This window comes from Coffea eugenioides, chromosome 11, assembly GCF_003713205.1.
Source record: "Coffea eugenioides isolate CCC68of chromosome 11, Ceug_1.0, whole genome shotgun sequence".
Lineage (NCBI taxonomy): Eukaryota > Viridiplantae > Streptophyta > Magnoliopsida > Gentianales > Rubiaceae > Coffea > Coffea eugenioides.
Window position 1 is genome coordinate 46,856,777 of NC_040045.1, and position 16,763 is coordinate 46,873,539.

General features: G+C 38.9%; 3 protein-coding genes across 5 annotated transcripts; 2 read left to right on the top strand and 1 right to left on the bottom strand.

Annotated features, from left to right (window-relative positions):
• Window positions 1-607: 607 nt before the first annotated feature.
• LOC113753903 (coiled-coil domain-containing protein 150) lies at window positions 608-6,247 on the top strand. Its single transcript, XM_027298177.1, has 5 exons — window positions 608-2,505; window positions 2,603-2,679; window positions 3,174-3,285; window positions 3,441-3,557; window positions 5,627-6,247. Exons 1-5 carry the CDS (start codon window positions 1,108-1,110, stop codon window positions 5,978-5,980), a joined length of 2,058 nt encoding a protein of 685 aa, XP_027153978.1. The 5' UTR covers window positions 608-1,107; the 3' UTR covers window positions 5,981-6,247.
• Window positions 6,248-7,494: 1,247 nt separating this feature from the next.
• LOC113753982 (serine/threonine-protein kinase AFC2-like) lies at window positions 7,495-12,023 on the top strand. Of its 3 annotated transcripts, none has more exons than XM_027298272.1 (12): window positions 7,495-7,668; window positions 8,860-9,046; window positions 9,665-9,691; window positions 9,799-9,952; window positions 10,053-10,101; window positions 10,185-10,299; window positions 10,535-10,626; window positions 10,799-10,964; window positions 11,049-11,113; window positions 11,235-11,332; window positions 11,422-11,524; window positions 11,635-12,023. In XM_027298272.1, the coding sequence occupies exons 1-12, from the start codon at window positions 7,570-7,572 to the stop codon at window positions 11,782-11,784; spliced, it is 1,305 nt and encodes a 434-aa protein (XP_027154073.1). In that variant the 5' UTR covers window positions 7,495-7,569; the 3' UTR covers window positions 11,785-12,023. The 3 variants fall into 3 exon arrangements, with proteins under 3 accessions (XP_027154073.1, XP_027154074.1, XP_027154075.1); XM_027298273.1 differs by having other exon boundaries at window positions 10,808-10,964; XM_027298274.1 differs by lacking the exon at window positions 8,860-9,046 and having other exon boundaries at window positions 7,587-7,668.
• A 595-nt stretch (window positions 12,024-12,618) lies between these two features.
• On the bottom strand, window positions 12,619-13,575 carry LOC113752739 (NDR1/HIN1-like protein 13). Its single transcript, XM_027296810.1, has one exon. The coding sequence runs from the start codon at window positions 13,573-13,575 to the stop codon at window positions 12,619-12,621; it is 957 nt and encodes a 318-aa protein (XP_027152611.1).
• Window positions 13,576-16,763: the final 3,188 nt, after the last annotated feature.

The following is a 16,763-nucleotide window of genomic DNA, read 5'->3' on the forward strand; positions in this document are numbered from 1 at the left end:
CTCTAGAGCGAATTAAACTGAAGAAACACTTGTCATCTACCCAAGGGAGCAGGGTAGAGTGAAACCAACTAGAACCAGCCAAATCTAATGGCGTCAAAAGTACCACCTAGCTAATTGTGTTATGGAGAACTGCTAAGGTAATTATACTGCGTCTGTCCGTCCATCTTCCTTGATTCGTTGGCTTGAGAAGTCAGATGAATATTTCTCGTTTTTCTATCTTTTCCCAGTTTTGCATGAAGGGACTATTAATTAGTCAATAATAATGCTTTACTTGTTGATTTATTCCGTCTAATTCAGCACAGCTCAGTTGTTGTAATGATTTTTAATGTAAGTTCTTATAATTTTAATGTAATTCTAAATTAGTTATAGTATAAGTTAATAAAATTCAGTTCACATCAAAGTTATAGTAACATTTTAAAAGTTGACTTGGAAATTCCCTGATCCATTTATTACCGTGCAAGTTCTTGGGAAACTTTCAAGCATTCGCCCTTGATTGAATGAGGTTATAACTTATAAGAAGGATCCAGGGAACAAATATACTACTGTAAATTCGACATCATCAATAGGTCAGGTCCCACTCCCCCACCGGGGCGCATTTTTGACATAGCCCTGCACCCGCCAAGCCAACAGCGGGAAGCTTCCTTCTCCGCTCCGTCATCTGCTGGTCAGTCTCCGTCACCGTGACTCTGACTCACCAGAAAAGAAAGAAAACCAATAACTCCAAAAACTTCTCTTTAATTCCCAATCCAGCCGTCCAAACCCCCCACGCGTCACCATCGCAATAATCAATAAGCCAAAAGCCAAAATGCATCGAGTAAAGAATAAACCCGATTAACCGAACCCCGACTGGTAGTTGGTCTCGGTTTAGCTGTCTCTGGATCCTCTGCATCTCCAGCTCGGCTCTCAAGTTTCACCCGCATTTTCAGAACCTGAAAATCGTCGTTCTTTAATATCTGATTTAAGTTATCAATTCCCCGTTTGTTTTTTTTTGGACAATTATTGACGTTAGCAAGACTTCGGAAGCCGCCGGTTGTAGCGAAGTGATTTGTCAGTGGAAAATTAGGTTTTTTTTTTCTTTTTTGCTTTTTTTTTGGGGTTCAGTAATTAATGGCGGGGGCCGGTGATGAAGAGCAGGATGCTGTATTAAGCGACGTGGAGGAGGACGATCCGGTGTCGATTGATGTAAAATCGACGGCGCCGGAGGAGATTTCCGTCGAGAAATTTAAAGAGCTCCTGGTGGAGCTTGATCGGGAGAGGCAAGCGCGGGAGGCGGTGGAGAATTCAAAATCGGAATTGCAGGTATCGTTCAATCGGCTTAAAGTTCTGGCTCACGAAGCTATACGAAAGCGTGATGAGAGCTCAAAACAGCGGGACGAAGCGTTGCGGGAGAAAGAGGAAGCGTTGAAGACAGTTGAGGAAGTGACGTCGGAATTGGTGGAAGCCAATAAGGGTAAAGATGAGGTTTTTAAGCAATTGGAGGAGGTCTCGAAAGCAAAAGATTCGTCGAGGTCGGAGATTGAGACTGCTGCATCGATGTTGGTGAGTGGGATTGAGAAAATATCAGGAAAGGTGAGCAATTTCAAGAATTTCACAGCTGGTGGATTGCCCAAGTCGCACAAGTACTCTGGATTGCCCGCAGTGGCTTACGGAGTAATTAAGAGGACTAATGAGATTGTTGAAGAGCTTTTGAGACAGATTGAATTGACTACAAAGTCGCGGAATGAGACTCGAGAGCAGATGGAGCAGAGGAATTACGAGATCGCTATTGAGGTTTCGCAGCTTGAGGCCACCATAAGTCGGTTGAGAGAGGAGGTTTTGAGGAAGAGCTCGGAAGTTGAGAGTTTGGAGAGATCAGTGGTTGAGAAGGATGACAAATTGGTTGAAATGCAAAGGGAATGGGCCGAGAAGCATAGTGTGATGGAGAGGGAAGAGTTGGGATTGAGGAACTTGGTGACTGAGTACGATGACAAGTTGAGAAGCATGGAATCGAAAATGGGGTTGCAGAGGTCGTTACTGATCGAACAGTTGAATTATGTTACCAAAATACATGAAGAGATATCAAATGTTGTGAAAATAGTGGACGCGAACAAGTACTCTGAGTTATCGGAATCTTTGTTTCTTGCAAAAGAAACGGATTTGGAGGAGAACATTAAGGCATCTTTGGCAGGAATGGAGTCTATATATGAACTTAGTAGATTTGTTGTGGAAAGAACGAGAGATTTGATACAGGAGAAGAATGGGGAGGTCAAAAGTCGAGATGAAATGGTTTCTCAGTTGGTGAGGGAGAAAGAACAGATCGGATCATTGTTGAGAAGTACTTTGTCGAGGAGAACGTCTGTGGATTTGTCTTCAAGGACAAATGAAATGTTCAAAGTTGCAGAAAATGGGCTAAAAGCAGCTGGCATAGATTACAAGTTCAGCAATCACCTTGGGGAGGGCAAAGTTCCAGCTCCTAGTGATGGAGTTATTCCTGTGGATGCAGAGGAAGATGAAGTGTATGCCTTGGTAAGTACGTTCTTTTTGGTTGCCTTGATTATTCTGGAATGACTTTTTGAATTTTCATTTCTTCTTTACTGACTATTCTTATATGTCATCAATGAAGGCTGGTGCTTTGGAGAATATCATTAAACAGTCTCAGGTTGAGATCATTGAGCTAAAGCATTCTATGGATGATCTAAGGTACCTTCTGTTAGCCCTACTGCCCTTATCTACAATTGGCATTGCCTTGTTGATAAATGAGATAGACAATAAAAGTCACCTTGACTTTTTTGCATCTTCAGAAGTTCCTTGAGATTGAAATTACATGACACAGAATGCTGTTATTAAATTTTCCCATTCCAGTTAAGAAATAGCCAAACTAGCTTACTCATAGACATGGTAATAAGTTTTTGGTTTGTTTTCAAATAATCACATATCAGAGAAGATTTCATTAGTGAATGATGAGGAAATTGTGGTCTTTATGGAAAGAAACCTTGATCAAGGCTTTTCCAGCATCTATAGTAAATTGTATGTCTTGTAGAGTTAATTTGTTTTGAGCCCCCCCTCCCCCCTCCTTCCTCTTCCGGTGCATGTAGATTCTTTGAAATTCAGGATACTGCCAGCAAATTCCTGTGCTAACAATCAGTCATTCTCTCTCTCTCTCTCTCTGTGACATATTTCTTTGCTGAATTAAGGGCAGAGTCAAATTTATTGAAGGAGCAAGTGGAATCTCAAACAAAAGAGCTCAATCATTGGAAGCAGCGTGTGGATGAGCTTGAAGAGAAGGAGAGAGTTGCAAACTCTAATGTTAGTATATCTGCTGTTCTTTTCAATATGCTATTCTACCATTATGTAGTTTCATATTCCAGAGATTGACTGGCATTTGGCCCTTATTTTTGTTGTAGTCTTTTTCATTGGTACATCTGAAGTAACTCTAAATTGATATTCTTAATTGAATCTAGGTTGAAGGCCTTATGCTTGACATTTCTGCTGCTGAAGAAGAAATCACAAGGTGGAAGGTGGCTGCACAACAAGAAGCAGATGCAGGTAAAGCTGTTGAACAAGAGTACACGTCACAGGTAATTTTTGTTCTGATTCTAACTTTGGACCTTTACACTGTATGCCTTTATCACATCTTTTCACTTGGCATCTTCATACTTTACTGAGTATGCAGTGTAATTTGAGCGCAGGGTTGCTAAAGATTTCCACTTATATGATAACTACCTTCACCCCAGGAGTACTATTACATGATTTATATGTGTTGCCTGCAGTTTCTTCTTCTATTTCAATCTTACTTGTAGTAGTGCTTATGCATGAAGAATAAATGATGGTGAATTCTGAATTTCTTTGTTCCCCTTTTTTTGATGGAAGAGGTGTACAACAATAACATTTATAGTTATTTGCTCTGAGGAGTTGGGTGTTTTTTGTTTTTAATGCTTTCAGGTAATGAGTAAAATGTTTGCACAGTTCAGTGACCAAACTGTGCCATTTTAGATAATTTAGTGATCATTTTTGCCATTTACTGGTGATAGAATAGTAGGACATTTGGCCAAGCATGATGGAAATGAATGCCAACCTAAAAGAAGGAACACTTGTGCTTGAGAGAAGCTCAGTAGTGATAATAATATTTATTGTACCATTTTGATATGTATAAAAGCAAGGCTGAATTGATGATGCAGCACGAAGACTTGGTAGGCACAACAGCTTTGTAGAAAAGCTCAGATGTGGAATTTCACTCGAATTTAAAATAGCGACTTGGAATAGGGTGAGAAAATATGCTTAACAAGATGAAAATCTGATTAGCAATTCTACGAATCACTCCTAGGAATCTTTAGGCGTCACATCTAAAGTAGGATGTATCACACAATCCTAAGAAAGACATTGAGCCGGCAGGAAAATTTTATTAATGATAAAATCTGACTTCCCTTTGTGGAGAAGTCATTATTTGTAGGTACTAGAACAAAGCCAACTCCAATCCTAATTAGGACTCCTAACTAGTATAAATTTCTAGTAGAAAGCTAAGCTTTCTTATTCCCCCATAACAACGAAAATACTAATTACACAAAAATAATTATTAAACAGAAAATTACCATAAACATAAAATTCCTGCAGCTAACCAAATTACTAAAATACCCCTGCTGGTGAAAATCAGGAAACAAACTCGATAGGATTCAAATCAACTCCTAAGTTGGTTCCTTGTCATCAAAAGCATGCCAAATCTATGCATGGGCATTCGACACATCTTTCCCACACCTCCTACAAACCTTAGTAGATTTTTGCCACTTATCTCTATGAATTGATCTAAGTACGATGAGTTAATTGTAGTTGTTTAAGATACAGAAATATGATTTGCCCTATCTGGTTTGTCAAGAGATCTTTTTAGTAGTTCTATCTTTTTTCTTGATTCAAGAAAAAAGAATCTCTATGTTGTACTTTGATCATTGGGTGGAATGCTTGGTAGAGATACATATTGCTGTTGTTCATCTTTGTTAGTTTGGATGCTTAAAATAAAATTCCCTGTACTTTTAGCACCCCTTTCCCTTGCGTCTCCGTAGTCTGCATATCCATTTTCCCCCGGCCAAAACAATTAGACCATCACATGAATGAGAAAGTAAAAGTTTACTGCTAGAGAGGGACTTCTGTTCTTCTATCATGTAACCTTTCAGGCTCCCATTCTGGGAGACTGATGCGTTTTCTTCCAGAAATATCTCGTTTGAGTGAATGTGAGGACGTGACGGTATAGTCTCTTTCCCAAACAAAAACAGAAAAAAAAAGGCTAGTATAGTCCAGCAATACTACTGTATGGCTCAAAGTTGAAAATGATCCATTGTCGTGATTGGGTCCTATAGATTGCTAGTTTTCTCCTTTATAAAATATGAGACTACAATTATTGGGTACTTTTTGCACATTTGTTGAAAATTATTAACAAAGTTTAGAATTACAAATTTAAAAATGAGGTTTTGGGATATTCATGCAAGTTTGAGAATACTTGGTCCATGACTGCTCTACGTCCCTTTTTTTTTGGGCACAATGGAAAGCTCTTTTCTCTGCATCATAAAAGTTGTTCATATAAGTTGTGATATATGCTTCTAGGAAAGACCATGTCAACAATAATACTTTGCTGACATTGTTCTGAATATCGTTGCAGTTGTTAGCCATACGCCAGGAACTTGAAGAGGCCAAGCAAGCTGTCATTGAGGCTGAGAAAAAGCTGAAGTTCAAAGAAGAAACAGCAGCTGCTGCCATGGCTGCTAGGGACGCGGCTGAGAAATCTTTGAAATTGGCAGATATAAGGGCAACTAGGTTGAGGGATAGAGTGGAAGAACTGACTCGTCAGCTTGACGAGCTGGATACTAGGGAAACATCGAGATCAGGCCTATCCAGGCCTAGATATATGTGCTGGCCATGGGAATGGCTTGGGTTAGATTTTGTAGGCTTCCACGGAGCTGAAATACAGCAGGAAAATACCAACGAAATGGAGCTTTCTGAACCTTTACTCTAGTAATTCCTTTTCTTTTATTAATTTCTACTTTACGATTCTCTCTCATACAGTATTTTGTTTTCTCGCCCAGTTGTATGCATTGTAATCTTCCAAGATCAGAGCTGTTAGACAACAGCGGTGTATAGTAGATTCATTCTTTAGGACCTTGGTCAGGTGAAGGATGAAGCCATCTTGTTAACCTGTACACACTAGACACGAACTCTTAAACATCAAGCGAACTTTTTGTTCAGGAGACAGGAATCTCCATCATTTACAATTGTTTTGAGCGTCAGTTTGGCCCCATGATGTTTATCCTCGCTAATTCTTCAAGATGGCTCACATTTTGCCTTGATTGTATGAACATGCATCTCTGATCTATGGCTAGTGTTGACATGTCATCATAAAGTGAAGATGCATCATTAGGTCTGGTCTAAAACTTACACCTTTAGAGCAGAATGAATAACATATAATTCAGGGAATCGCTCTTAAGAGAGTTTGTTTAGGTTCAAGGTTCGAATTGTCAATTGGAGGTGGAACGGGTGCAAGAAGGGCTGTTAGGTTCAGGATTCGAATCCTTAATTGATGGTGGGTGGAAAGGATGTAAGAAGATTAATATATATATATATATATATATATATATCTTAAATATATAAAAGGGGGAAGGGGGAATAGCTACAGTGCAGTTATGGACCGGTTTCGATGGTAATTCTGATGATTTCGTGGGGTGTCTTGGTCTTTCCATCAACAAAATCCTCTCAATCACACAACAAAATCCATCACCCCAACACAAGCGCAGGGCCCAAAAACTAGTATATATATATATATTCACGTAGTTACCTAGTTACTAATAGTGTTTCAAACTTTAGGTTCAAGTAGAAAATTCTGTTGACACAATTTTTCCTTTACCAATATCCATAGAATTTTGATTTGGGAAAATTATTGTAAAATCATCGTCTATGCTTTGAAATTTGAAGCAATCCTCAAAACCAATTGCATAAAATTTTGTTGATTACATCTTCTCAAATGGTCAATTAACATTACAACTCTTTATCACCTTAATAATCTTATAGTTTAGTTCCTATTTGCATAAGTTCTAATCTAGTGAAACGAACGGACATAACTAAAATTGTAAAACAAATTGATCAGATTAAAATTTCAATCCGGTGAAATTCTATCATTGGTGCTCTTGTCCTTAGGACATGGGTTCACAAATCACAAGCGAGGAGATTAACATTTGGAGCATTCCCAGACAAAGAAAATTAAAAAAGAACAAGATGGCATCAATAGGGAGGATGAATAATTTCAGTGGTCATGTAGAATATCCAAAACAAAAGGGTCACCAGAACAAATTAAGCAAATACAGAGATGGATAAAATTAACTCAACCACAGTTGACAAACCCAACCAACATTTAACCAAACATTAACCGTAGCTTAATGGACGGCTTGGATTGATCCTCCAGTCAATCCTACGTCCGAATAAATCTCAACGGTCTGGAGCTCCAGGAACTCTGATACACCTCAATCACATCAGGGAGCCTTTGGCCCTTAATCTAGGGTTAGGGTTTCAAACCCCCTTTCTCTGATTCTATGCTCGAGCCAAAATTGATCTATGGAAATGCAGTTCATGTCGGATTATCCACATTCTCATATGGATCGGAGACCAAATAAGCGGCCCAGATTAGCTTGGGACCCATCTCATACCCCGAAGGTAAAATTCTTCCCCCACTTCCTTTTATTGATTTATTTTTTAGTTTAATTTTCTGAAGCATTTTAGCAGGGGTGTCAATAAATTTGGCAACTTTTTTACTCAATTATGGTTTTTCTAGAATTTGTAGCTTGATTAACTAACTAATATCAAGAAATGAAAATTCGAGAATATGACAAAAAGAAGGAAGTACAAGTTTTGCATATCGGATGTTTCATTTGTATATTGACTGGGAATGCAACTTTGATATCATAAACATGTTGTTTTCATTGATTTTTTATGGAAGCCTTATAATTTTGCAGTTGACTATCTTTGTGCTCTTTTGTGTGTGTGTGTGTGTATGGTGATTACTTTGGTCCCTCTTATGCGTCACTCTGAAATTCAACGATATATATTTTTGATCTCTTTCTTGAGATGATATATATCAGGTCTAGTTGAGATAAAAATCTTGGCTTTTGAATTTTAAGAAGGCTAAGTTGGACTTAATGAAGATCAGAATTCTTTTTTAAGCGAGCATTAGCAGGAAACCTGTTAAAAATTCTTTCTTGTCTGAAAAAAAATGTTTATTTAATTTTTTTCTTTTTATTTTGTTGTTTCAGTGTTGTTATTTAGGCCCCGTTTGGGGTTGCGGTGCTTTTGGTGAAAAAAAGTACTTTTAAGTGCTAAAAGTACTTTAAAAGTACTTTTAAAGTGTTTGGTAAATATCATCCTATAGAGCTTTTAGAGTTAAAAGCACTTTTAGCAAAAGCTTAAATTTGGTGCTTTTAGAGTAGATTTTGTGATTTAAAAAATAAAACATCAAATTTAATCATCTTATCCTATATTATGAACCAAATAAGAGATAAACACTTTTAAAAATTTTCAAATTACACATTATCGAATACAATAAGTACTTATTGAATTATATCTCCAAACAATATATTTAAAAGCACTTAAGGAGTTGATAAGTACTTTTATTAAAAGCTCTACTAGAAAAGTACTTTTCAATAAGCCACCGCAACCCCAAACGAGCCCTTAATAAGATTGGCTCATGAGCTCTGAAAACTTTATGATTGATAATTACTTTGGTAATTTCTTGTCCATGTTGCTTTTGAGGGAGATCAAAAGTATTTGATTTGAAATGTAATCAGTAGCTGAGGGAAAGCTTTTATTTGATATTTACTTGGCAAAATATGAATGAATGGCTGTGTGTAGGCCCAATCAGGAATATATTATGGGCAAGAGGTTGGCAATGTGTCAAGCTTTGGGCATTCAAGGGTACCCCAAGACCATGGTAATCTATATGTAAAGGAAGTGGCTCAAAGAGGATCTCCCCCGTGGCGAGATGATGATAAAGATGGACATTACATGTTTGAGCTTGGAGAGAATTTAACTACTCGCTGTAATTACAGTTTATTTTCTTGTTCAAATTTAGGCATCTGTACATCTATGTGATGATTCTGTTTCTGCATGCTTCTCGATACATTTTTCTTCAGTCAACTTTCTAAGTATTTTTGAAGAGAGGAAAATGAAGAGGGAAGAAAGAACTAACTAAAAGACGATTAAGCTCCCCCCCCCCCCCCAACAACAAAAAAAAAAGGTTGGTAAGAATGATCAATACAGGAAAATTGAAACGTAATGGAGACATTATACAACTTCAAAATATAATTTTAAAATCTGCATTGCTATTGGAAACTTTTGGAATTTTATTAGGTAGAAGAGAAAATTGAGGAACCCTTATTTCATTTGGTTTACTTGGTGCTCCTTGCTATAGTACCGGAGTGCGATGACCAAATAAATGATGTCTTGCTTTGTGATCGGGATAGTGCTGTCCAATCAAATGATCCTTTGGTCAACCCCGTCCTCACCTTAGGGCTTCTCCTAGAAGAGTGCATCTAAAAACTATTTTATTGTTATGTTAACAGAGTTCTCTTTGAAAATATGCTTTTGATGTTGTTAATGTCTGTTTTGTTGTCTGGTTGAAATTGTTAGTTTCCTTACCCTGTTTTTGTGCTTGCAGATAAGATTCTAAGAAAGATAGGAGAAGGTAAGTCTTGACACTTCTATAGAAGATCCTTTTAAACACCTATAACTATTATGGTCTATCCGCATAATTTCTCCTCTTATGGAGAGTATGCTCCTTTAATGTGACAGGTACATTTGGTCAAGTGCTAGAATGTTGGGATAGGGAAGCCAGGGAGATGGTTGCAATTAAAATCGTTCGAAGCATCAAGAAATATCGTGAAGCAGCGATGATAGAAATTGATGTGCTCCAGTTGCTTGGGCGATATGACAGGAGTGGCGGCCGGTAAGCTCACCTCTACACTGTTTTCCACAGTATGTTTAATTGACTTTTTCTTCACGCAATTGTGAATTTCTGGGTGGTTAAGTGAGTTTATTCCTTGCAGTTGTGTCCAATTACGGAACTGGTTTGACTATCGTAACCATGTTTGTTTAGTAAGTATACCAATATGATTTTCTAACTTTATAAATCTTCTGGGGGGTTTTGGCTTGTGAATGTATTTAAATGGTCTTCACAGGTGTTTGAGAAGCTTGGGCCAAGCTTATTCGATTTTCTACGCAAAAACCATTACCGCTCTTTCCCGGTTGACCTAGTCCGTGAGATTGGCAGACAACTATTGGAATGTGTAGCATGTGTGTCTCAAAACTGTCGCTTACTCTCTAGTAGGATATATGAAGCTGTTTGCTTTGGTAGCCTATGTGTTTGTAGCTTCCATCTCATTCTCTTTTCCGTTCTGATCTTCTGGTGTTATATCTGAACTTGTTATTTTCATGCTGCATGTTTTGCTCCGCTGAGTTTTGTAATGTCACGAGCTTTGTTTTTATGAGATTGTGATGCTATGAGTGTTTATGTTGATTTTTGCTGCAGTTATGCATGATATGCGTCTCATTCATACTGACTTGAAGCCGGAGAACATTCTCTTTGTCTCTCCTGAATACATCAAAGTACCTGACTACAAGGTACATTAAGCTTCTAAATTCCGACAACAGTTGTAGTTCCTTGCTTTCTTAATGGTCTCTGTGCGTTTTGCATCTCTGGGTATTGTATATTCCATCTTCAGTATATTCTGTTTCTTTTTTTCCCTTTTGCTTTTCCCTTCAATCTGCTGTTAAAAGTTCTATTGGCGGTCAGTATTTGCAGGTTGCGCCATGGTCATCAAGAGATGGGTCGGTCTATAAGAGGTTGCCGAAGTCAAGTGCTATTAAGGTCATTGACTTTGGTAGCACTGCATATGAGCGCCAGGATCATAACTATATTGTCTCTACTAGACACTATCGTGCACCTGAGGTTATTCTTGGTACGGTGATGTCCTTTTGCTCCAGTGATGATGGACCTACATATTTTGAAAGTGACTCAGTGGTGATTTTTCTGTTTGTTTCAGGTCTAGGTTGGAGTTATCCTTGTGACATTTGGAGTGCTGGTTGTATCTTGGTGGAGTTATGCTCGGTATTTTGACTGACTGAGTAGTTAATTTACCAGTTCGTTAAATAGCTGCATACTGTTGCTCAAGAGAGTTTATGCAGGAAATGCTATATATTTATCATACAAGTCTCTGTTCATTCGGCAGGGTGAAGCTTTGTTTCAAACACATGAGAATTTGGAGCACCTGGCCATGATGGAGAGAGTACTTGGGCCTCTGCCACAAAACATGTTGAAAAGAGTGGAGTGAGTGGCCTGTTTGTGTTTGATGCTGAAGTTCATATCTTTGTTATGGTTGGCTCTCCTTAGGCTAAAATTTTACTTGATTGATGTAGCCGACATGCTGAGAAATTTGTACGAAGAGGTAGACTTGACTGGCCTGAAGGTGCAACCTCCAGGGAAAGTATCAAGGCTGTCATGAAGCTGCCACGCCTTCAGGTGGGTTGTCATGTTTTGTCTTTCTTATATTTTTCATTTTCATTTTATGGTCTTTGAGGATCCTACTTTTTGTTCTTCTCGCTTCTACTTACAGTTTATTAGCATTGCAGAATTTAGTGATGCAGCATGTGGATCATTCAGCTGGGGATCTCATTGACCTCCTGCAAGGGCTCCTCAAGTATGAGCCTTCACAAAGGATGACGGCTCATGAAGCTCTGAGGCACCCCTTCTTTACTAGAGATCAATTCCGAAGATCTTAGAAGTGGAAGAGACCATTCAAATTGTGAGCAATTTGTACTTCGAATATGGTTTCGATTTGCGACTGAATCCGTGATATAGTAAATAATCCGTTGCAATATATTGAGATCTTTGCTCGTACTATGATATTCATATTGGATATTCTTCATCTTGTAAAATGTTCTTGGTCAATTTTTTGTCAGTACACAAAAGAGAAACCTTCAGAGAATTGAAGTGGTAATTATGGAGATTTTAATGGCTTTGAGTTTCGCAAAATAAGAGGCAAAAATAATACAATCAGATTGCCGTTTCTGATCTACTTTGATAACCAGATCTACCATAGATGTGCTCGTGTACGATGTGTTCTGCTTGGTGAATTATTCGCTGTTAATTAAGAAGCAAGGAGGAGGAAATAACCCTCGCGTCGTTGTATGCTAGTGTCTAGTAGTGCGTCAACTATTTGCAGACGAAACAGACTAGGAAGAGTACGAGCTGAATGGAAAGAAGAAACCTTGCATGGAATATCAAACTCGCAGACGCATTCAGTATTTGCTCCTGTTGGAATGCCTGATCTCAATTACTTTTTTGGGTTATTGCAGGCAGCTGGAAAAGATGATAATCTTCCAGGAAGGAAGCCCCTTCTGACATGCTTTTCGGGTAGATATCAACTTGTTTCAAATCTTATTCAAACAAAGGACTAGATGACAAATTAAATCCAAGTTGTCTTAAAGACAGAATATGACATCCATGTCAACCAAGAAAATGACAAACTGCAGATCAGCCGTTGCTAAAACTAGGCTCTCCCACAAAATAGATTCTTTAGCTCACCAATTTTCACCTCTTTGTCAAGTTTCCTTCTAACGCTTTGTTGTGCATTTTTTGCTTATCAATACACCCGAGGGAGGACCAGTTAGTGTTATAATGCAATGGGTGTACAGCCAATAAGAATACCTCAACGCTCCACCCAAGTTCGACCTTGCTCTGAACAGACCCTTCACGTCAAACTTCACTCCTCCACTGTTCATTTGCCTCGTCAGACCTTGACTTGGAGCAATGGGAAGCCTAACTTGACTAGTAACCATGTGAATATCTTCAAATATGGATTGACCCCTATGTGCCGTAAAGGGCTCAACATATCTCCTAGCTATTAAGTTTGATTCATAATAAAGATCCATTATCACATAACTGAAGTCCACATTCATTTTCTTGTTTGGATTGGTGAAGTTTGCTAGTATGGTAAGATCAGCTTCGAGAAGATACCCCGTGTCAAGATAGGCTGCATTCAGAGTTGCCGTTGAGATGTCGAATTTTGGAAGCCTTGGGCGATAGACTAGATAGATGATCAGTACTGCTAGACCTGCCACTATGACTATGATCCAAAACAGAGTACAAAATGCAGCAATTATCCAGGCTACAGGTCTAGCCTTACGTGTAGTATTCACTGGAAGAGGAGATGGCCGCTGTTGGCCCTGCCCTTGTTGCGACCTTGGGTCCTGCTCTGGGTCATCACCATGTTGGCCGAAATGATGTCCTCCCTGATGAAGCTGCGGTAGGGGCATTTCGCCTCCATGTTTACGATGAGTCCTGGTTTTGGGTGGAATAACTGGTTGCGGCAGGTGATGTCTGGATGGACGTGGCTGGAGGGGTGGTTGGAAATGAGGGTGATGGGTATCATGTGGCCGTGGTGAAGGCTGAGTAAAATGGCCATCAGGATGTCTAGGGCCTTGCGGCGGCAGCCTTGGCCTCTGTTCTTGGAGCTGTGGATATGGTGGTTGTGGAAGAAAATGGGGGTTGGTCTCATGCTGAGGATACATGGGTGGTTGTGGAGGTTAAAGCTGGGACGTCCAAGATGATGAAGAGAAATGCTTTGTTCTGGATTGATCCCACGTGAAGAGATAGCTTCAAGGAAGAGTTAGAGTTCGTGGAATTGGATGGAATCATGAAAAGGCAAAGAATCAGAGATTAGTTAAGCATAGAAGGCAAGTAAAATCTTATTCTTATTGATGCCTTCTTCCCTTTAAATTTGGAGTATTCCATCTCTTGCTATGCTGATACAGTCGCAGAATTTTAGCATGGAAGCACTGTGGAGAATACAGAATCGGCAAGCATGTCAAGCAAGTCGGATTCCACTCAGGAGAGTAAAATGTTTAAGAAAAGCAATTCTCATCTTTGTGTCATATGGTTGCAGCAAGTAGAGGCTTGTCTTCATTGAGGAATTCTCATATAAACCCCTTCATAGTCAACATACCCAAGGTTTATTTTCGATTCTATTATCTGTCAATGACCAATTTTCCTCATTCCAGATGCAATTTTTGTTTTAGTAAAAAGTAATTTGGTTAATTACAGTTTGCACACCTAATCTTGAATCTTTGCAATATTTTCCCCCGTGAATTTCAAATATATACACTTTACTCCGATCATTGACTAGTCAAATGTTAATGATGAACTTTTCATCCAAATTTGATGCGATGACTTTAATGCCCATACATAATGGTTACAGATTGATGCTACCTGTTTAGTCGAAAAATGAAACGTGTTATCAGAAAAAATACCAAGTAATTGAAAAAATCATATTCTGGGGCAAAAAGAACGTAAAAGATACCACAACTCCCACACTAGCTTTCTATTGCTTCTCTTTCTTTTAGATTATAAACGGATTGATCTTGATAATTTTCATTTACGATGCAACTTTTACAAGATTCTCACGGGTCAATAAAATGCAAAAAATTGAGATTCTCTAAACACATTTTTCATTACATATTTTATTTTCTTTAATCATATTTTTATCTCATATAAAAACACAACTAAAAAAAGTTAAGAAAATTATCAAATAATCTTCATTCCTAATGTACTAACTAATTTTATTTCATCTAAAGGAAACATTACTATTGGCATTGAGATAAACACATTAAGTTGCTTAGAGTTCCTTTTTGCAGATTTTTTAGTTCTTTTTATAGTTAAAAGGTCAAATATATGGTTTAATTACGTTTAAATGGATTTAACAAATATTGAAGAAATTGTTATTTATTGTGTTATAATAGTTGTATGTGTTCAAGAATTGGTTAGGGATATTTTGGTAATACAAATATAACTTCATTTTAATCCTGCCAACAAGGTAACCACAAAGGCTAAAATGTATTATATATTTACAGTTCAAGAAGACAAAGTGTTACTAGGAAAATCATTTCAGAATCATTTGTTTGGATTGCATATTTATGAAAAATAACACTTCCGACAAACATAGCCCGCAATTAGCCACAGTCAAGTTTCCCTCTCTACATGAGAGTTTCCCTCTCTACGATGAGAGCTTCGCCTCCTCTTCAGTGGGAGCAGGAAAACTTTTGAGAACACCCAAACCCAACCCTCTTAGATCCCGTCTCTTTAGCTCTTCAGTAGTTTACCCAAGATCCTTCAAATCTTCTCGTCATCTTTCCTTGTTTTGGAAAAAAAAAAAAACAACAACAAATTTCCTCTCTCTGAAAACATCTTAAAAATCTCTGCTTTAATTTATAACTTCCTTTCATCTAGGTTCTGAGACTTGGGGGTACAAGCCTAACTCACACTTCTTGATTTTATTTCTCTTGCGCAGGTTGGTAAGTAGCAAGTCATCGAGTGAAGACTCTGGAATACCATTGAATATCGCAAAATCATGGCTGATGAACTTGTGGATGTGTTTGACAGATTTGATCTATCCAACAAAGAAAGTTCAGGAATTAGCTTGGATGGAGTGGATGAGGATATAGGTAAGGAAGAATGCAGGAAAAGTCTTTTTGGAAGAGTGATGGGGGAAAGAATCACCAACTTCACAGGAGTGAAGAACTTTGTCAGCAAAGTGTGGGGTTATCCAAAGAACATGGTAGCGGTCGAACTTGGAGCAAATTTGTTTCAATTTAACTTCTCCGATGGGATGGATATGGAAAGGGTTCTGAGTGGAAGACCATACACAATTGACAACCAACTCCTAAACATCAAGCCGTGGGTGGAAGGCATAGACCGCCAGTGGGAGGCATTCCAAAAAGCCCACATCTGGGTTCAACTTTGGAACCTGCCAGTACATTGGATCACCAAGGAAATAGGGGTAAAGATTGGTGGTATCTTTGAAGAGGTGGAGGACATCATCATCCCGATGGGGGGCAGCAAAGAAGGGAGACACATAAAGCTGAAAGTGGTGTTTAATACAGGCCAGCCACTGTTAAGAGGAACGGTGGTGAAATTAGGTGGCCAGAGCATATGGGTGGAATTCAGGTACGAAAAGTGCCCGGATTTCTGCTATGGATGCGGAGTAATTGGGCACGGTGACAAATCATGTAGGCACAAGTCAGGGACAATTAGGGGCAGCTCCAAACCTCAATTTGGTCCTTGGATGAGAGCTCAAGCCAAGGGTGCATCACCCATAAAGAGAACAGAACACAGATCAGAGTTCCCTAAAGATCCAAAGGAACCGATGAATGCGGTTGCACAGAAATTACTGTTCGAAGGAGAATACTTAGTTAACCAGGTAAGAGATCTGGATTCCAGTAGAACTGCCATTGACAGACTGAAGATTGCCAGGAATGAGAGGGAAGATGACTTAGTCTTGTCAGGCAATGAGCGGGACCAGAAAACCTGCGATCAAAGTTCAAAATTGGGTGGGGGGGAAAAAAAGGTGAGCAAGGCCATTTCTGAAAACCCAATAGAACTGGAAGGAGGCAAGTGGGCCCAAGGGGAAGTCAAAAGTAATGTAAGCCCAACTTGTAAATTGACTCCAACAAGTCCCCGGTATAAGCAGGACTGCAAACAGGACATGAAGGATAAGATGGACATTTCGTTTGAAACTAACAAGGAAGGAGGAAACACCACCGATGTCGGGCATTCTATCGGAGATCAGTCAGCTGCAATCCAAAGTGCAAACAGCATAATCCCAGCAGGAAGGGCGATGGGAAATAAAGGGAGGAGGCAGATTAAGGTAGCCAGGAAAGATGGCAAAGGGCAACAAAGTCAGCTATGCAGGCTCCCTCTTTCA

Excerpts from the sequence above, each read along its gene's own strand:
- LOC113752739 (XM_027296810.1), bottom strand. The coding sequence starts at position 13,575 with ATGTATCCTCAGCATGAGACCAACCCCCATTTTCTTCCACAACCACCA.
- LOC113753903 (XM_027298177.1), top strand. The coding sequence starts at position 1,108 with ATGGCGGGGGCCGGTGATGAAGAGCAGGATGCTGTATTAAGCGACGTG. Across the intron at positions 2,506-2,602 it reads AAGATGAAGTGTATGCCTTG|GCTGGTGCTTTGGAGAATAT; the intron begins GTAAGTACGTTC and ends TCATCAATGAAG. Across the intron at positions 3,558-5,626 it reads AACAAGAGTACACGTCACAG|TTGTTAGCCATACGCCAGGA; the intron begins GTAATTTTTGTT and ends ATATCGTTGCAG.
- LOC113753982 (XM_027298272.1), top strand. The coding sequence starts at position 7,570 with ATGGAAATGCAGTTCATGTCGGATTATCCACATTCTCATATGGATCGG. Across the intron at positions 11,333-11,421 it reads AACATGTTGAAAAGAGTGGA|CCGACATGCTGAGAAATTTG; the intron begins GTGAGTGGCCTG and ends TGATTGATGTAG. Across the intron at positions 11,525-11,634 it reads TGAAGCTGCCACGCCTTCAG|AATTTAGTGATGCAGCATGT; the intron begins GTGGGTTGTCAT and ends TTAGCATTGCAG.